The sequence below is a fragment of the Aquila chrysaetos genome, chromosome 11 (genome assembly GCF_900496995.4).
Source record: "Aquila chrysaetos chrysaetos chromosome 11, bAquChr1.4, whole genome shotgun sequence".
Lineage (NCBI taxonomy): Eukaryota > Metazoa > Chordata > Aves > Accipitriformes > Accipitridae > Aquila > Aquila chrysaetos.
Genome location: NC_044014.1, coordinates 38,350,681 through 38,372,041, shown reverse-complemented (window position 1 = coordinate 38,372,041; position 21,361 = coordinate 38,350,681). Strand labels below are relative to the sequence as shown.

The 21,361-nt window shown below is 39.1% G+C and overlaps 1 protein-coding gene across 2 annotated transcripts in view; it reads left to right on the top strand.

The window, feature by feature from the left end:
* The window catches only part of IPMK (inositol polyphosphate multikinase), a 43,725-nt gene extending 26,190 nt beyond the window's left edge, over window positions 1-17,535 (top strand). The window contains exons 4-7 of one of the 2 annotated variants that reach the window (XR_003925679.1): window positions 2,515-2,687; window positions 10,617-10,698; window positions 11,718-12,440; window positions 13,581-17,535. Coding sequence is in view for 1 of the 2 variants with exons in the window: in XM_030029538.1 (XP_029885398.1) it covers window positions 2,515-2,687; window positions 10,617-10,698; window positions 11,718-12,352 (890 nt within the window). In the remaining variant the exon portion in view is untranslated. Of the gene's footprint in view, window positions 1-2,514; window positions 2,688-10,616; window positions 10,699-11,717 lie in introns of both variants that reach the window. The other variant, XM_030029538.1, reaches the window with a different exon arrangement.
* Window positions 17,536-21,361: the final 3,826 nt, after the last annotated feature.

Sequence of the window (21,361 nt, the reverse complement as noted above, 5' to 3'; positions counted from 1 at the left end):
TATTTTGGAGGTGTTGAATGCTGGTGCTGTATGCTTCAAAAGAGGGATTTGGACCAGTGGAGTAGAGGACAGAGGATAACCATGGGTGCTCTACAAATGCTTTTGATGGGAAGAGCATGGCTATCTTGCCTGCATGTTGTCTGAAGGGAAGTATGCTAGATTTTGGGAGATTTAAGTTCTGCTTTTGAAGCTAGTTATGGGTTCTCTTTTTATTGCATTATGGAAATAGATGTTTTATACTACTTAATATACAGTTATATCTTAGGGTTGATAAAAACATTGCATCTAAACAATTTGTATAATTTGTGCTAACTTGCAATTTGTATAATTTTGTATTTGTAACAGTTTGAGTCCAGAGGTACTCACAACATAATCCAAAGCATTTTGGAGTTGGTGGTGAAGGACTGCAGCCATTTTCTGAGATGTTTTTGTATTTATTTTATTTCCCCACCTCCCATGGCGTACGCCTGGCTCGGTGCTTTTGAGAGCTAAGTACTGAAAACCTTGATTTTCACTTAGTAGTTGTTTTCCGGATTGTTTTAGAGGGGTGACACAAATATATTGATTACAGTGATTTCTGTAATATGGAAAAAGGATAGGTGTGAAGGATGACACTTAGACTTTTACAATTTTAATAACAGATAGCTAACAGGTTATATGGTCTCCCCTGGATTCAGTAGTGGTTCCCCAAAGCCCTGCAAAAGCTGTGGTAATACCTGACTGAATTAGACCTGTGTATAAAAACTTTGAATAGAAAAATGGCACCTGCAGTTCAGGTAGTAACAGAATACACTTCCTGGTAGGGAGAGTATTTGTCCCGCTTCTCCTTAGGGGATATCTAGTGAGCAAGTATCAAGTATGTTTGCTGCCTGTGGCTTCTCAAAGTTAAGTGTGAGTTATTTTAGCTTGGATATCCCTGCAGTTGTAGTTAACAAACCTGGTTTATGGGTGAGCTAGTCTATAATGAAACTCTTTTTGCTGTAGCTGGATTGATTCTGTAGCCCAAAGGACATTGAAAAGTACTGTAAGTTGATACAGTGAGTTAGTAGAAGGCTGGATTTTGAAAATAGTGTATTGGTTTGACATGCTTTCCTGAGAATGACTTTACATTAACAGTATGCTTAATCCCATCTATACATAAAGCAGGCACCTAAGGATTAAATCAAACCTATTTCAGATTGATAGATACATACTTTGGGGAATTGGGAAATTTGATCATGATGGTGTAAAAATTGAAGCTCTAAGTGGGACTTGTTAAAGTAATAAAAGTCCCTTTCATTTCCTATCCTTAAGAAAGTGTTTCTACTTATTAAGTGGAAATGGAACATTGCTTGTTCCCTTTATCTTAACTCCAGCTGGTTTTGTTACCTGTCCGTACAGATATCAAAACAAGGCACTTTGTCCCTCTTCCCTCTTTAAGCTTGAACTGTTTTTGCTTTCTTTGGCAATCCCATTTTAGATTACGCTGCTAGAATGGGGAATAAGACAATGTTTTTGTGTCTTCAGATTGCATTAAAGCCAAAGAAATACACTCATGGAGTAGGCTATACCTGAAAGAAGAACAAACTTTAATGTGAAGTTTGTGACTGATAACAGGTGGATTTGCAGAAGCCGATGTGAAGAGTGAGACGTGTTAATGCTGTGTGTTGTCTTGGTGCACATCGTGCCCTGGCAAGGGCTAGAGATCTGTGCAGGCTTCCTCCAAGCAGAGTTATCTGTGAGTCAAGCAGCTACTGAAGTTTGTTTTCTTGTTGTGTTCTGACAATCAGTGCTATAGATCATGTTGGTAATAGTCTCTTACCTGCACTGGAGAAAAGCATAAACCAGTTTGACCAGGTGTTAGATACTCCTTTACATCTTCAAGCACTCCAAAGGGCTTGGTGTTTTTTGGTCCACCCACCCTCCCAAAGGGACTTTTGGAAATGGGTTAAAGGCAGCCTAGGATTTGAAGAGGGTTTTCCCCAAAAGGTGTGCCATGAGAAACGAGTACAGATGGGAGTGGGATAAAAAGAAGAAAAATTAAATGCATTTCAGCTGCTGTAGGGTAGGACTCTGCAATGTTAATTTCATTTTTAAAACGACACAGACAAAACTTGCCATTTTAATTCTAGCCCTTTCACACAGAGAAAGAAAACACCATCTCCATTGCAAAACCAGCCATGTAGTAACCTGCATTTGTATGTGCTTATTAATGCTATTTGAAGTATGCTAATGGCTTAATAAAAGCTCCTCATGAATTTCTTCTGGGCAGTAATTTGAATTTGAGTGCTAGGTTAGCACACTTTAATTGTATACAAATTTCTAAACAATAAGGCATTTAGAATTTAATGCCAACAGAATTTGTGGGTGTCAATGACCATGATTTAGTTTGTGTTCAGTGATAAATTTGACTCTTAAAGAACTCTCGTGATGTTAAGCCTTAAAGTATTCTCCTCCCTCCACAGAAGCTCCGCAGAAACTATATAATTATTTTGCTTTGACCCACTGTTTATGAAAGTTTTGTCTCTTTAACAGATACGTATCTAAAACTGGAAGATGTGACCCGTAAGTTTAATAAGCCTTGCATAATGGATGTAAAAATAGGTCAGAAAAGTTATGATCCGTATGCTTCAGCTGAGAAGATACAGCAGCAGGTCAGCAAGTACCCGCTGATGGAAGAGATTGGCTTTTTGGTACTTGGCATGAGGGTAAGAACTTGTTTTGTTTTCAAATTCAGCTTATGCTCTGGCCTGTTGTCCCACACCAGATACAGTAGCTAGTTTTTCAGGCAAATGACAATCCTCTTGGGTTTTACGTAAATGAAGCGTTATCTGAGTATGTTGGTATCAACTGTTGTGTTCCAAAACACAGCTCTTGTTCACAAGAAGTGTTTAACTTGGCCGTGTCCCTTCTGGGAATCTATTTGCAACCTGGGTTCTGTATATGTATACAAGAAAGGGGTTGGGACAGGGCACTAGGACACTATTATAGGAGAATAAGTTAGCTCTCAGAGGTGATGCATGTAGCTATAAATAGCTGCTTACGTTCTGCATTTAAAAAAGCTTTCCACCAGAAGAAAAGTTCTTTGATGCTTATGCGCTTGAGGAACAACTGTCAGTTGAAGGTTAGTTTGAGATGGATGAGGCCCTGCAGATGTCCGTACTAACTCTATTGCATTTCCTTGTCTTAGGTGAGGAGAAAGATGAAGATTCAGTATTGGTGTTTTGGCTACTCTAAAACTTCATTGTAAAGAAAAGCTGTACAGAACTTTTATGGAGCAGTAACATAAATGTGTTGATGTCAGTAATGAATTCCTGATGCAGTGCATTTAAAGTACTTTTTTCTGCTGTGATTGGCACAGGAATAATTTTCTTCTTGATGTGAGATTTTTGTTTTCCTTCTTACATACACAAAGCCAGGGCTTCTCAAGCCCTGCATCAACAAGCATAAATGGCCGAAGACTTTGATTAGCTTCCCCTTTGCTATTAGACAGCAACAATACACAGATTGCACCATTGTTTGAAATAATTCTAATATCTCTGTAATGTTTTGTACTTAATTGCCTAGGCTCTCAGCCTTAACTCTGTCTTGAGATAAGCTTTTACAGCTATAATTTATAGTGGTCATGAGTAGTAATTATGTAAGCCTATGAGAAAGAACGTGGGAGTCGAGTCAAAAACCAGTCAAACAGTTTAGTTCGAGAAGGAGGGCTGGAGATTACAGCTTTGGATTTGGCTTATGTCGTTACATAACCTTTCTTATCTCGTGTGTAAAACAATGTACTTCAACATCCTTTGTTTTGTGACAGTGCAAAAGGAATGAATGCTTGCTTCCACGGTATTTTTGCTTGTGACTATTGTTTCTAACATTGTCATTTATTGGTGTCTTTATCCTGTTGCAGAAATTCTTTCATTTCCCTAATTGAAACTGTATGTATAATGATGGTTCCCCCAAGCATTGCAGTTTCCCGTCTGGTGTTTAACTAGATGAGATTTGTTTTGTGCCTTTGGTACCAAATTGCATGTTGGAAGTTATTTTCCAAAAAGAATTCAAAAGATTCCTCCTCCCCTCACGCAACACTTAGCAAAGTCTAAATTCACAAGGCATTTTCTTTGCTCAGCTTGCCGCCTCTTGATTATGGGGTGCTCTCTGCCTGTCTGCTCGCTTTAGTTTTGCAAGATTCTGGCCATAATGCAAAACACTCTTCTGTACGGGCATTTACTGCCTGTAACAGCTCACACGCTGGATAAAGGTTGCTAGTGTTTGCTGGACAAAACATGGTATTACCTGATTCAGAAAGTAGAGGGGTGTGTGTTTAATGTCTTTGTTCAATGTTATTTTTAACATGGAGGTGGGCTTGCTTATTAGGTTTCTATTTTAGAAGAGCAAGAACAAGAGGGCCAGGAAAAATAGAAAATGTAGTTACCTATGTTATTTAAAGCACACGCCATATAAGTTGTCATGAAGAGATACAAGCAAAAATGTTTTACAGGTGGGGTTTTTTACCCCAAAATTTATTTATAGTGGGTTTTTACCCCACAAGCCATTGATACACCTTTTTTTAATGCACTGGTAAATAAGCAGTCATCTGTTTATATGTAAAATATGTACGGTTTGTCCTTAAAAGAAGCTAGTCTCCTATTTGGCAGAGCTTTGATTTATGTAGGTAGTTCTGGCATTTGGCATGTGCTAAACTATATTCATCTTAAGGCACTGAATAGACAGAATAAATGCATGGAAACGCGTTTAGAAAATACAGTCATTTCAGTAACATTGGTTAAAACCCCAATTTCATACTTAGTGGAAAGGTTCCTTTCTTTAACAGATGAGAACATAGATGTGTTATGAAAGTAGTGAGAGTTTAAATATAAGTTGAAAAACTAAGGTATGGTTCCAGCAGCAAAAATACAAGTTACAATATGCTTTCAGTAGTAGATGTGTAAATATGTAAGAAATATCTTTGCAGTGCATGCAATATTAAAAATAGAGTATTTTGTATGCTGTTGAATACAAGCAGAATGTGTGGGTTGTGATCTCATTTCGGATTCGCAATATGTTCAGAATCCACAATTCCCAATTTCTGCAGGTTTTCTTGCAGAACATCTTGATTGCACTATCACGTAGTCCATAATGTTTCTGAAATGTGTTTTTTAAAGCACAAACCGGTGATTATGTAACTTTACCAGTATAATCCATCATTTGCTTTTATTGTTTGTGCCTATGAGTGTGTGCATGCAGTAATGCAGATACCTGATCAAAGCTGGTTTTACAAGTGAATTTCCTAATCTACAGCACATGTTCCTGCAAGATATTTTAAAACTGACTGTAGCTGAGTCCGTTTTATGAGTTCTTTATGAACCCTTTCTAGTGTCGTGGTAATTTTCATAAGCTCTGATGTGTTAATAAAAAGATTTAGGAAGGGAGGAATAATAAAGCTATTAAATACTGCATCTAGGGTTCATATTCTTCCACAGTAAAAAAATGACCAGAACTGGGTTTTTTTACATTTATAAGTCTAATTCAAGCTTTGATGTTTAAGAAAACAGGGAGACAAAACAAAACAAAAACTAACAACCCCCCCACCCCCCCAACAAAAAAAAAAAAAAAAAAAAAAAAAAAACAAACCAAAAAAACCAAAACCAAAACAAACCCACAGCAAGTGAAACAAACCAACCACAAGCCCTGGAAAAAAATCCTCCCTCCAAACAAGCAAGTGCCCTCCAAAAGTCTGGAAATAGATGTCTGCAGTGGCTGAAATGAGCAGTGAACCAAGGCTTTGCTCGGTTCCTCTGTGCTGGCTTTGTGACCTCTGTGCACCACCACCTCCTCTGCTTTTCTCTCTTTCCACTTTCACTCCCTGGTTCTTGCAGTTGAGTTCAGCTCATCTGTTTCTCAGTCTGATGGTGCCGAATCCATGCTGCAGAACTGAATGCAGCGGTTCCTCGGAGTCTGGTATCTGCTAGTGGATTGAAGGGTATGTTTCAGAAGTGCTTCCTTTGTAGAGTTCAGGAGATTCATCTGTCATCCTCTTGGGCAAGTTCTAGCAGATGGGTACCCTGGCATTTTTTTCCAGCAGTTTTTCCTTACACAAAAGACTCGTCACGTATATGACAGCTGGTCCACTTGTGTCCGTATGGCTGATAAGATTTCCTATATGTTGGGAAAAAGCTGATGATGGATGAAATGAGAGATGGCCTCTTTTCCCCCCATTATATAAAAAGGAGGCATAAAAGAAATTTATTCTAATGAGGTGCTCTGTGGAAGTTCTGGGAGTCCAAAATTATGTATTAAGCTATTTTAAAATGGTTCATGATTTAACTGCAGTGTCGTCGTTTCTTTTATTTAGGAGATAATTAGTCTGCTTTTTCACTGAATTAGTTTTAACATAATTTCATTATACAACTTATTTATGTAAGGACCTTACTAAAATTTTATATTGATTGTCAGAGCATTTGGTGGTATACTTAATCATACAAAGCACTCTATCAAATACCAGAACAAAGCAGCAAAACGGATAGAATAATGTGTAAGTATAGTCTTAGAAACGGGGGAAGAGGGATGCATCCTTCCTGTGCTGAGTTTTCAAGCTAGCAGCAAGCAGGGATGTATGTACTTTTGTCACGTGTGGCCTAGCAACAACAAAAGTTTTGTTTTGTTTTGTTTTTAAAAAGGGGGTGTGTGTTTAGATAAATGGATTTGTATAAATGGGCATGCTCTCAGCAGCAGTAATAGTGCTATAGCATTGAAGCAGTAGTATCAAAAAAGAGAATGTATTTTAAAAAATTTCTCCCTTTGTTATTTTTTTTCTTCAAATCCTTGTTTTACTTTCTTTTGGAAAAAGAAAAAATAAGGCTTGTTAAAACTCAGTGTCTTAAGTCTTCCACTCTGGCAGCTTGAGTCCGTGCGAGATCACAGGACTGCAGAGAAACCTGGGTTCTTCAGACGTGAAGGAAACCTGTATATTTATGTAGGGACAGTCGAGAGGTCCAGGCAAAAGGTACCCAGTTGTGGGTGTGGGTCTCAGCCTGGTGCTGGAGGTGGCCCCTGCGAAAGTGATGGACTGATGCTGGTGTTGGATGTCCCCGGGGGTGCTGCCTGCTTACACCTGCTTTCGGCTTGGGTCTGGTTTTGGCAGCAGGCTGGATGCTGACCTTCGGATGCCAGTTACGAACGCAGAGGTGCCTTGCTGTAAACAGAAAACTCTGTGTAATATTTAAACACTCACTCGCTCTTACCTGTATGAGTCTAAAATAAGGGTGACCGTTGAGTATATTTATGGAAAAAATACAAGGGGTGGACAGCTCAGGCCTTTGAAATCTGGATGTCTCGGCATCGGAGTGTGTATCTGTAATCTCTGTGTCCTTGTTCAGAAGAGCAGGTCCCAGGCTGCCCTTGCGGGCATGCAGGGGAGCAGGGACGGGCACTGGGAGCTCTGTGAGAAACTGCTTCCCAGGCACCGGCTAGTGCACGGGAACGTCAATGGCATTAATAGTAGTCCCTACTACTACTAATTAAAAAACTGAACCTGTGAGCATGGTGGATTCCAGTTCTGTTTATGCAGAAACTTCAGTGAATGGGAACTGCTTGTAGGCACAAGGTGGAGCCCCTGCTTTGTCAGCCAAAACAGCTCTATCTTGTGTAGTAAGAATGTATAAAAATCACTGATGAAGCAGGAGTTTTCTTGAAGGCAGTGTTCTGCAGATCATATAAGGAGTTTTCTTTGTCTTGCACTATACAGTGAAACTCCTTGTGAATACAGAGCAAACATGTAACAAGCTGTGGCAAGTGGACAAGAAATGAGATTTTCCTGTCTAATAATGTCCTGGCCATTGTTAAGGCTACAGATTTTACTTATTTGACTTGTCATCATTTTGACAGAAATGGGCTAGTACAGACAGCTGCAACAACAGGGAAACAGAAGAAGGTTGGTTCGAAGGCAAATATCCTTTTGGGGAGGGTTGGTAGTAGCTCAGTAGTGGTGACGGCATGAACAAAAGCAGTGAAGCAAGAGGTCCATAGACTAGGAAGCTGATTTTGGTCTTCTGCTACTACTGCACAGCCATCCCTGTGTTTTGGGGGTGTGGGTAAGGGTGAAGCAAGAACTGGTTAAAGCTTATTTCTGTTTGAACGTGGTTTTGTGTTCCTCTGCTTTCAGTATGGGGCTTAATGTATTTGGATTTAATTGAGGTTTTCCAGGGATGTTTCAACTAGTCACTTCCTTGCAGTTGAGAAAAGGCTTGAAGCAGTATTAAGAGACAGCTCTTTGGCTAACATGAAGAATACTTTTATGATTACGTATACATGTTGTCCTTTAATGCTACTGTCTGCAGCCAAGCCCGTTGGTAACCAAGGGCATTCTGTCTGAGTCTTTGCTTGTTCACAAGATAGTTAAATAAATACATTACGCTGTTGGTATGTGTGGGGGACTTGGTAGTTTGTCATCGGTCATTTTGTATAGTTAAAAAATGCACTGTTAATGCAAAACATGCACATCTGCTTGTGTATTTTTAAACTATATAGAAAGCCATTTTGGGGGGAATGGTTTTGTGCAAATTATGAGAAGAGGTAGAGCGGCTTCACGGGAAACCCAGCTCAGAAGCACAGGGGGCTTATGTGCTGCTCCAGCATTTCTTTGGAAAACAAAATGAGCTTGCAGATCTTAATCAGCATTTTTGAGCAAGTGCCCATGTTACAAAAACTGTTAGCTCCTACGGGGAAGAGATAAGGTTCTGGTAAACAAGATTATTTGTTCAGGAGTGTGGTGCAGTGTATGGTGGAAGCTGCCCCTAGACCAACTAAATGAGAACATGTGATATTATTAACATGAAGACACAGCTAGTGAAAACTTACATGTAGTCATCAGACTCTTGATCCCTTTCCTAAGCAATATATTTATTTTTAATTTTTGCTTTATTTAATTACCTTTGGCTTGTGGCTCTTTAAATTTAGAAAGTTTCTGAAACTTTTTGTATGTTTTTGAAAGTAACTTTGGTACCTGAAGTGTTTACATAAGGAATCTTTGGGTTCATATGTTGTATGCTGTACCTCTTTTATGTGCTTTGGGAAAAAAAACCCAGTGGTGAAAAATGAATGTTTTTGTGAAACAAAAATCACACTTGTCAGATGCTGTTTTACAGTAACTCACCTCTGCTCTGCACTTCTGCAATTTGTAGATATCAGGGCCTCAGTTTCTATAACTATCGTAATGGTGGAAATAGGAATCATAACAGTGGGAAGTGTCTCTGCTTCCATGTGAGTTTAAACATTCAGGCTTACAACTTATTTCTTTAGTATAACCAGAATTATTTACTGCCCCTTCAACTCGTGGTTGATGAGTTAAATCAGCTTCCACACACTATGATTTAAGTTCCTTGGGGACCCTGAATTTAATTACTTCTATCTTTTTGTCAAATTAAGACCTAATTGAGACTTTTCTTCCCAGCTACTTTGCAAAGCAGGAGTTACGGACCTGTGTTTTCATGTTATGCTTGTTGTGATTTGGATGGGGGAGAGAGGTTTCAGGGTGGGGGGCTGCAATGAAAACAGGGAGTTATTAATTTTTTTAATTACTGCTCATGTACCACTCCTTTTTTTATGCTGGTGGTTCACTGTCCTGGACTTTCTCTGTGGGCTACACCAAGAAAAAGACCCCAAAGCGGGGATTGGGGGCAGGCGCCTCACTGGTGCGCCCTGACTTGCTTTCCGTGGGATCCATTCTTTTTACGACGGGTGAAGGGAGGGCAGAGCGCTGCAGCCGGAATGGGTGCTGCAGGGTTGGGTGGTCTGAACAAGCGCCAAGCACAAAAGTTTCTGCCAGAGACAACTGCCTGCTCGGTAACACCATTATTTCTGCAAATAAGAATTGTCTACACTCTCATAAACAAATTATACTTGGGCCTGGCTGGCTGGCACACTTCTACTATGGAAATTATTTCAGTTAGAGAGAAAATGTGTCTCTATGTAAAACAGTTTTGAATTAAGTTGTTAAGCTTGTACAATTCCTGATATGGACAAAACTGTACCCGTATGAGTTGCCTCCCTTTCAGACGAAAGCTGATGCACCACTGTCAGTGCTTGAACCGAGCTTTCATTCGACTGCTCTCATTTATTTAGTGTAACCTCATTTGTGCCAACAATTACAGTTTCAGATGGGTCTCATGCAGCTGGGCCTTCCTGGTCACATCATAATATTTCTTACTGTTTTGCTGCTGTGCTTAGTATTTTTATAGTTTTAAGAACTGCAAAATAATTGCATTGAATTTTTGAGCTTGTTACATCTTACTGGTTTAATATTCATAGCAACGTGGGTAGGAGTATGATAGTTTCAAGTCTTAGCATTGATTTGCAAGGCAGGTGCCATATAAAATATTTTCCCGTAATGGACGTGTTGCTTTTTGCCGACATAATGATGTCTTTCTAACGTAGGAAAGCTGTAGCTCAGAGCCCAAGCTGTAAAGGGAGAGGATTTTGCAGATCAGAGCAGTAGAGGGCAGTGCTGACCGCTGCAAGCAACTTAAAACTCTGCGAGGGCTAAATGGTACCAAGGATTTTGTAGCCTGTCTGTAATGTGTCTCTTAGCTCTGCAGAAGTATTGGTTGTTCGAAATAAGTACCGAGTTACCTCCTTGTTTCTTGCAGGTTTACCATGTCTCTTCTGACAGCTATGAGACGCAAAACCAGCACTATGGAAGGAGCTTGACAAAGGAAACGGTGAAGGACGGTGAGGGAATTTGTGTATTGGAATTTGGTGCTCTTGGATATTTTTCATTTTATTTACTCATTTATAGAACTGTACAGGAAAAGCAGTTTGTGTGTTCCCATTGTAAAAGTCTGTTTTTTCTCCTCTTGCCAGATGGGTCTTTAACTGTTTGCTGTTTCATTTGAACTGCCTGTCGATCCTAAATTAAGTTTGCAGTTGGCTATAACAGTGGTGTAGACTATGGGAGTTTCCTCATCACATGTCTTTTACTAATAATGAGGGGGTGATAGTGGTAAATTCAATTTCTTTGCAGCTTTGAAACTACCATGAAATAGAAATCTTTTAGAAGTATTAAATGTTTTTATGCTATGTATATTTTTATCTCTAGTTGTCTGCTGTGAATATATCCTGTGTTTTCTATTAGAAAGCTACTATAAATGCACCTTTCAATTTAAGGGACCTCCTCGGTTGAAGTAATTCCATATGTTGCTCTACGTTAACAATAAATAAAAATGCTGCCATCATACAGCTGTTTGGTGATAACTATTTCAAACTAGTTATTAGTTGACATATGTTCATTCGTCCCCCACCAAAGGACAGAAGGACACATGCACGAACACACCCTTCTCCAGAGCTGGCACTAACTTGTCAGCTCTGCCACTCATGATAAAGAGCTGCTTGAGCTCGTTTAACCCAGAAGAATTTAACGGGTCCCTGCCCTAAACTGTCCAGATACTTGCTAAAATGACCTGGGGAGCAGGACCATGTTCGTCTACTGTTTGATTGATACATTGATTAGTTAGTTTTATTTACAATCCAAGCTGTAGTATTATACAGCAGGCCTTACACAGGTGAAGTGACTGAAGGTATGTGAGTTCCTCGGCTCACTTCTGTTTCAGTTAATAATTGCCTGAAAGGAAATGATGTGAATGCTGTCTGTTTCTTCAAATCAAGAACTATTCTCATCCCAAAAGAAATGAAAAATATTTGTTTTCTTTTCAGAGGTGAAAATAATCATGAAACATGTCTATTTCTTGCAGGCATCTCAAAGTTTTTCCACAATGGGTACTGCTTGAGAAAAGATGCGATAGCTGCCAGCATTCAGAAGATTGAAAAAATTCTGGAGTGGTTTGAGGGCCAGCAGCAGCTCAACTTTTATGCAAGCTCATTACTGTTTGTTTATGAAGGTTTGTGTCAGGCAACAACCGTGCGGTTGAGTGATGTCACGCTGGCAGAGAAGAGAGGAGTGCCCAAAGGACTGTTATCAGGTGGAGACATACTGGAGTATAATAACAATATTCATGTAATAAATTCTACAGAGAATGGAAAAATTGAGGCCTCTGTAAGTAAAGGCTTGTCCAAATTCTATGCACTTCACAAAAAGGCATACTCGAAGAGGCACCACAGTCAACTCTCGCTAAAAGTTGAAAACTTGGAGCAAGACAACATGTGGAAAAGCAGCACGTGCATTACACAAGAGCATCTGAATGGAAACGTTATACCCCAACTGGAAAAAGTTTTCTGTCACATGCCAACAGAGATTAAGGAAAGTGCAAACGTGGAAGTCCGAATGATAGATTTTGCCCATGTGTTTCCTAGCAACACAAAGGATGAGGGCTACATTTATGGTCTGAAGAATTTAATCACAGTACTTCAGAATATTTTGGATAACTAAATTCTTTGCTATGTTTTTTACTGGGGGCCAATGATAAAGAAGAGCAACAACATGAAGAATTTCTGCACTTGTAATGCTGTATAACTGGGTTTGTATTGTTCTATATTTTATTTGTCTTTGTACTTTTGGTAGAAGGGTTTAACTTTTTATAATCTCACTCAGGAAAATAATTGATAGTTAATTAGGGAGTGTGAAAGGATGAAGATACTTGAGATTAAGCAGGATAGGTAAATTAGTAGAATGAAATGTATATGGTTGGCTTAAATCCAAGGAGTACAGTTGTACAATAAGCAAGGATTATGTTAGTTCCCGTAACGACTTTAGCGTAGGTAACATTTGCCCACTTAGCCTTGACACTGAGCCGTATCTCCATTAGCAGGTTTTTAGAAAATGGACTGAAAACTCTAACGTGCAGGATTGATGTCCTCAGTACTGCCCTCTTGTGTTTACTGTATTTCAATAACTGGAGTTAACCCTACTTTGAGAGAAATCCTGTTTGGAGTCACTAATCTAACCTGGAAGCCAGTGTATCAAAAAGTGTTTTTCAGTGTCACCGGATGATATTGCTGTTCTTTCAACCCTGGTGTGGGCGTTTCCCCTCTTGGTGGTTGTCTGTAGCCGACATTCACCACAGACAAGCTACAAAGTAATTTCTGTTGAGGTGCTAAGAAATCCTGGAGTAAAATATCAGGCTTAAACTGCACAACTGCTACAGAAACTGCTTGTTCCTAGGAAAGAGTAAAAGAATGCAAATGTGAGATGTTCCAGGAACTAATTTGGTTTAGGAGATTAAGTCAATCTGTTAATAGAGTGTCTGATGTTGTGACTAAGGGAAATGCCTCGCTCCTTTGTTCTGATGGCCCTTCTCCAAAAACATTGCTTTTTAAAAGCAAACTAATTGAATGGGGAAACAAAGCGTTTTGAGTAAGCATACAGAGATTTATTTCCTCTAGCCGTTTGCCGCTTGTATTTTTGCAACAAGTGTTTCACATTTCCACTGCTGGGGAGCACTGACTGGAAACGACGAGCAGTACAGGTGAAGAACCCTTTACTGCGAAGATCCAGTCCAGCCTTGGAGCAACCAGACGTACCTCTGTCTGTTGCAGTGGAGTTGTGGCTCTCTTACCCTGGGCTAAAGCTGGTGCTTTTTTTTTTTTGTTTTTGTTTTTAATGACACACAGGCAAGGTGTGTAATTTGAAAGTTGTCCCACTTCCTTCTTTTTCACAGGAAAAATTCAAGCTTTCCTATGGAATATTTGAGATCAGGATGATGTATCCAAAGCATTTTTGGTGTGTCTCTTCTGTATGCTGTGTACGTGTCCAACCATGCATATAAAGTCAGCTATACAAAAAGTCGGGATGGAGGAGTCTTGCCATCCATAGAGCAAGATTTTAAAGCTTTAAGCAAGCCGCAGAAATAAAACTTTTTAGAATGGATTTGGTCATTGGAAACATACATCTTTTACATGTGGACTTAATGTGACACTGTGGCCTTGCTGCTCTCTCTGTATGATGTTCTGCACTATGCACTCATTTGTGTACACATGTTTGCAAGTTCTTGATCTGAAGTCTGTTTTCTATATCAGAAAGAGATAAATACTTTTTCAAGCAAACATGCTGTTTTAAATACAGCTGAAATTTTAGCTCTATTTTGAGAACCTGGGTTAATTGGAAGAAACAGGGTATTATGTGTTTAAACTTTAGAGCTCATATTGGCCAATATGTTCAAGAATGAAACCGATCTGTTAGTAACATGTTTTTGAAGCATGGGAAAAGATGCTTGCAGGATGGGTGGTATCATTTTGTTGAAAAATTTATGCAAATTATGGTGAAGGCTGAGGGGAAAATATCAGGAAGATAAAGTATTTTTTTCTACCTGGTATTCCCTTGCACCATATAGTTAATATATTCCCAACTATCTGTGAACTAATTTAAGCCATATTCTGGAAAGAGTTTGTGGTTTTGTTTGCTTCGATGCTGGTTTCTCTCTTACGATTTTGTTGTTCTATCCCGTAAATAGTCAACACTAGAGTAGTCTAGGCTGGTAGTGGCCTTGTATGATAAATTCGCAATGTTTTATAGAAAACATGGGGGAAACCATTTATACATTTGAATTTTTGTCCTCTGTAATTCATCTCTTCTGGATTTTCATCCATTTTGTGCCAGAGAAATCAGACATCTGCCTCAAAGAAGTCAGTTATTGGAAATTGATCTGTATGCTCTTAGTACAAGCGCATTCTCCTGTCTCTGCTTTAAGATGTACGTCTTCAGTGTTTGAATGCTCTTTAAGTATTGATTGTTGTGTTGACTTTGGCAGTGTTTGTAATGCACCTGGAATATTGTTAAACTGTCAGAATATTTTGAATTAAAAAAAATAAAATAATTTTATCATGGTTTTTTACCGGTAGTTATTATGGATGTATTTCTGTTAATTTAAAATGTAGCTTGAGAGATAACAGTATTTTTAATTGGAAGTTGTGTAAATAAAGCTTGCTGTAGAGGTGTTTTGGCATAGTACCAACTGTGAATTTAAGCCTGCAGAGGCGTTATATTCACATTGTTCTTGCACATTTTAGATTTGGTGTTTCTAGTGTCTTGTATCTGATCAGATTGTTTTCAGTTACAGTTGGAGATCTATTTACAGACATCATTAAACAGATTACAGAATTAATTAGAAGATGAAGAGGGAGACACTGGTCACTAAATGTATGCATTGCCATCGATCTCCCTCCCTCCCAGTGATGCCTCCTTTTGTTCTCTGTACAAAGCATCCAGGACAGGTGACAGTTACGTGGAAATCTTGATGGAAAAGGTAACGAGGCTTACAGGCATTTCTGTCCCACAAAACTGGAAGTAGGTCCCTTCCCCAGACTGGTGTGGTATATCTGAGTGCTGCTGTTGTTGATGAAACTGATCTGTTTTGATTTTAAGCAATAAGAGTTTGATTTAGCAGAAATCGATTGTCAAAAGGGAAGGTTCATGGAGCGTTGTCAATCATGTACTCTCTGAGAATATACTTTTCTGAAGACTTTCTGCCTAGGTGATAGTGAGAATTGTGTATAGGCTTGCCTAATAAGAGCTTGAATTGTATAAAGTTTTATAAAAAAGCATTTACATATATGGTATTTTTGGATATGGGTGGAATTTGTTGCATAAATTACATTGGAAATTATTATACCATTATGAAATGTTTAAAATATTTTAATCAAATCATTTTATGAACTGAACTGGAGACTTTACTTATAGTTGTGAGTCACATGCAACTTGTAGTTTTCTATTTTGTTTTTCTGCTGTAATGCATAGTCAGACCATTCTTTTCCATAACCCTACAGTTTCATGGAGAGCTTTTTAAAGTACTCAGTAGATTAGGAAATCACTGATTCCCTTTAGTTTGATTAACAGAGTGTGTACGTTCTTGAAATACTTCAATGCATGTGATATTTTAAGTAACGTTAGTATATTCTACATCTAGAGCCCCAGTAAAGCTTCCTTACCTGCAGAGAGCTCCTGCTAATTGGAGTCTGGATTATGCAGTATTTAAAGTGGGCCTTTCCACATGTTACAGCAGCAGGGAAGGCATCACCTGTGCTGGCCGGGTCAGGCGGGGATGTTTACAGCCTCAACTTAAGATCTTTGTAATTGTTTTCTCACTTCATGCTGTGAAGTACTCTCAAGTATAGGAAGACAGTGGAAGGATAGAGACTGGCATCTATATCTGCTGTTTAAAGTTATCATTAGTTGTTCATCCTCCCTCCTATTTTTTTTTTTTTTTTATTTTATTTTTTCCCCACCTCCAAGTAAGCTTTCCTCCCGAGTGCCTTCTTTGGCCCTTGCCACTGGTAACCTTCTGTAGCATCGTTGTGGAATGATTTAAAGTGAAATTTTTATTTCCTAAAAAACATATGTCCCATATCTGCTCTTAAAGTGCAGATATTGGAAAACACCATCAAAATGCCTCAAATACTGTGGGAAACGCGATTTCCCTTTTGCACTCTTTCCCACAGAAGAGCAGGAGTGGAATGTTAGTGGAGAGCATGCTTTGATGGGAGACTGGATCATAGGTTTTATGCAACTTCTTTATCTGTGTTTTGAAAAGGACATTTTGGGGGCAAGGTGAGTGACAGCCAAACTGCATGAAGTTCTCCTTTTCTTACTGTAATTAATATTGAGGTTAGGGTTTAAGAAAGTAGCATAGCGGGAAGTGGTGAAAGTCCGTAAGGAGCCCTGAGTAGGACATCTGGTCAGTTCTGCAGTGCAGGTAATTTGTGCGGGTAAGATCCAAAGGCTGCAAGTCTTCCAGTATCTCGCAGGGAGAATATGCCATGCATATTCATTGAGTTACAACAGAGCGTTGTAGGATGTTACCTGGGAAGTACATTACTCTCCATAGCCACAGGCCAAATACTCTCCACTCTCCATGTTCACGGCAATCTGTCAGTGAAAGCTGCAGAGAAGGTTGTCTTCCAAAGGACAAATGTAACCATTTGAGCAGTGTTTGAAAGGAGAAAAATGAGAAAAGCTAAGGATTGTACAGCAGAAAACACACTTTAACAATTATCTTCTAATGTAGTGTTGTTTAGCAGAGATGGGCCCCGTGTATTTGGAGTTTAATTGGTTTATTACATGACATTCAACAGCAAATAGTCAGAACAAAGCTACTTTAAAAACACCTTAGTTTGAATCGTGTACATTGGTTCAAATAGTTATTTTATTTAAAAAAAAAAAGTGACCTGTGAAGTAACTTCCAAATATTATGTGTTGAACCTGACTATAAATGAAACTAGAGTGCACAAAGGCACTTTAATACTCTGGGAAATGTACTGGAAGGTAAATGAAAGCATGTGAAATTGCACCTGATGTTGTGTTGTTAATTGTTTTTAAAATCTAAAATTCTACATTAATTATGCTTGATGGATGAATGTATCTAGTCTAGTCTGGTCTCAGTTTCTCTGATTCAAGTGTCTAAAGCCGTCACTCAATCTCCTCTAATTTATATGTGTAATTTCTTTTGCTATTTTTTGCCATTGTTGGACTGCAGGGGGTATTGTTAATATTACATGTGTTTATTTTATAGAATATTGTACTATGCTATCTACCAACTTTTGTAACTTAATTATGAGTGATATTTAGGGTAATCCTAATAGCTGTATATTTGGCAAATTATTAAAATTTTCTGCAAGTGACTTGCAAGTATAATTGGTTTCTTTTTAATACAGGAAGATTGTTTTAGAAAAAGTTTTCTTGAATATACCTGCACTGATTAATCCCTTTTTCTTTCTCCTCTTTTCTGTGCGCTATGTAATAGGTGTTTACCTTGGATTTACCAGTTTTGCTTTACCACCATATTTCTGTCATGGCATCCATTGCTATTATTTGTTGGTACCTGCCTTGGTGTTCAAGAGTCATCTCTATAAAATGGAAAAAAATTCCAGCTCCACACACACAAAAAAACCCAAAACAGAACTTTTTTTTTTTTTTAACAAAATTCTGTGCATTGCTGTGTTGCATGTGAATTGTTGGTCAGCATTGTATTCCATCTCCATAGCAGTCCACCAGTCTTCTTCCTAAAACCTTCTTCCCTGCTAGGAAGTGCTTCCCTGAATGAAAAGAGGATTGGAATAGACGAAGCCATCCCCTTAATTGAGACAGAAAAGAAAAAAGGGATTTTTCATAAATCTGGGAGAATTCAGGCCTTGATGAGCAACTAGGAAAGGGTTATTTTACTCCAGAAGAATCAAACCTCGAGATTACCTTTAATGTTTGAAAGCTGTGAAAATCACACCATAAAGGTGTGAGAGCTTGACTTGATTTTTCTCTTTGTCCTTTCAGAAGAGAGTAAGTAGTTGGGCAGTAAAAGGAAGGCAGAGATGAAAATGTGGAAAACGTACACTTCTTTGTGCTCTGGGTTCTAAAGCAGGATCCTGTGAGTTCTCAAGGAGAAAGTAATCTGAGCTGTGTATGAAAGAATTTACTGCCTATGTTAAGGTAGACATCAGAGTTACCGCTTTGTAGATGTGAAAACTAAACTAATCAACTGATGGGCATCATGGTTGTAATTATATTGGAACAGTTGGTGCCAATTAATAGTAGTTTCCAGCTGAGGGATACTTGTGGATGATGCCTGCAGTTTTTTTGGAATATAGAGCATAGCAGTCTTATTTTACACCATACCTTCAAGTAAATGGATTATGTTGTTTATGCAGGACATAGGTATCTAAAATTTCCATAATCCTTTAAACTCATCCTGGAAAACATTTGACAGGTCCATGAGAGGCTGTGTATGTTGTTGATTACAAGCCCTTTTGCATCCACGATCAGGTCCCTAATTCTGAAAGCCTGCAGGAACAGCCTTCCAGTTTCATTGTAAATCTGTTTGGTGCTTTGGTTTGGGGGTGTGTGTGTTTTTTTTTTAAATGCGTTGTCTTGTTTGCATACCAAAAGCTTTCTAAATGTGTTCAGTAGTCTTAGTATTGTCCTGTGGGCCTGTGCAGCCTTCCTTCCAGTGCTCCAGAACTGAAGAAAGCATTAAAAATGGGGTGAGGCTACAACTGTGGCAAGAAGCATAGTTTTGTGAGGATCTAGTTTTTAGTGAGTTTAAAATTTAAAAAATCTGAATGGTGGCTATGCGTTGCAGAATCCTCTAATGAAAACCCCATTCCCTTGTTTTAGAGTGAAGGAGGAACCATGCTCCTTCATTGCCTGCTCAAAAACATTTGTCAGTGGGGTATCGCCTAGTTGGGGATCACCCTGTCTCTCTGCTGCCTCCTTCCATGCACTGATGTGAAGTTTTGAATGGCTGCACAGTGAAATGTGTCAGGGAGCTAACGTGACTGAAAACTGTCTCAGACAAAGAAAATTGCATGTGGGGAGGTGCAGAGGGGAGCTGGGGAAATGCACAGAGTCCCCCTTGCAAGGAAATCCCATTTAGGATGGACGTGGAGCTTAGGCTGTTTGGATACAGCCCTGCGTGAAGACCGAATCTACTACTCACTTATCATAAAGACCTACTCGTGACTCTTTGCTAGCACAGCTATTGGGTTTATTTTCCCCTGCCTCTCTGTTGCACAAAGTGTGACTAATGGTAAATGTTACAGTCCTCCTCTCACCTCGCCCTGGGTGATCTGTTCCTGCACCCTCTCCAGCTCAACCGAGGCTCTCTGCAGCAAGTGGGTTTCACTGAAAACCAATCTGACACATAGATTACTAATTTTCTGCTGTCCTGACTTCCTCAGTTTGGCTCATTTTGGGGGAGACAAGTGCCTCTTCTGGGCACAGTGGAAGCGGTGAAAGATTGTGGCTGTGGAAGGGGAATAGGACTGCTAGAGAGCTGTTAAGGAGGCTTGCCTTTAATACCAGATATTTCTCTTCATCTCCTGTTGCTGCTCTGCCATCTTTGCTTGTACTTTTTGTCCTTCTTGCCACCCCCAAACGCAGACTTCTGCTAAATGTAACTTATTTTAGTTTGTGGATTAGGTCACCACAAGATCTGAAGATAAATGTAATTTAGAATACAAACTGTAAAATATCTTCAGTCAATACACATTTTCCTCTGGTCATGTCTATGTTTACTTTGACCCTTAGCAGAGCAAATAAATCTACCTACATATTGTGCACTGCATCTGAAGGGCAACCTATAGCCTGCTACACTGTATGTCCCCACTGCTGGCAGTAAAGAATTGGTGTCAGAACACAACTTTGGTTGATGAAGCGTAAGGAGAAATTGAGTGCAGCCCATTTTCCCACAGCTATATAAGCTTTGCAATGTGGCTAGCAATAAAAACTTGATTTTGTTAGCAAATTCAGTGGATATAAATTGGGCAAGCAGATGGGAAGCTATCAAATAGATACTGTGCCAAAGTACCAATTTTGCAAAATTACTTTTTAAAAGAAAAGCCAGAAACAAACCAGGAACCAGCTATGAAGAAAATATGGACTTCTTGGACTTTGGTCAACACAAACCATTTGTTCTCACATACCGTGACTCTGCAACTGTGGTAGTGTCTCCTCTAGGATGTATTGGTATCCTTTTTGCATGCAAAAAACCATCCCTGTGGCCTTGGGCTTCTCCTATACCTGTTCATGTAAGTTTGTGGGTAGCAGTGGTTATTCCCAAAAAACATCATGTTCAGTAGCAAACAAAAACCATTGGGAATTTGTATTGGATCTCTATTTGAACCAAGCAGAAAACGGTGTTATGCTACTATGTAAGTCCATAAAAGCAATGGTCCTCCTGTAGCTTGAATACCCTGTGTGGTTTTCAAAATATTGATGGAAAGCAGAGCTGGATGGACCCTCATGCAGAATCACACAGCCTTTTGTTAGGTCTGACCCTCTTTAAAGTCACAGTGGTCTCACTTAGCTGGGGACAATGCATCTCCCAGGCCCCTGCTCAGGTCACCCAGGGCATGTCTCGTCTCCAGCTCCAGTGGTCAGAGCATCTTCCTCCTCCATTAAACTACAGTTGTTGCCACGGGCTTAAGTGATAACTATTAATACTCTGTTGTGCAACCTTCTTTGTAAAGAAAAATAATATTCTTGTGAATAGACAGCATGGACTTGGCCTGCCTGCTCTCTTCTCTTTTAAATCTGATTTTTTAACTAAACTTGAGTATTAAACCCATGGTTTTAAAATGAGCTGAGAGACAAATCATAATTGCTCTTCTCAGTTAAACTGGTTTTGTGGTCTGTATGAGGAAAACGGAGGCAATAAAATAGAAAGAGAGCAATCCAGGCATCAAAGCAACAGTTATGATCTGTCTGGGTTAACAGATGTATTTTTATGAGTTTTAATTATCATTGCAAATTAGAAAAACGTACTGCATTATAAAGAGACTTGAGAGCTGGGCAGTTTGCACAAGCGCTTCCCTTTCCTTTGTGTTGTTAAACAAATCAAACTAAAATCATGGGCCATACACATCCTTTTCATTAAATTACAGTTATCCTTAAAGCTAATCAAAATGCATGTAACTGGATTTTTTTAGTCTAATTAAAGCCCAGCAGCTCACACAG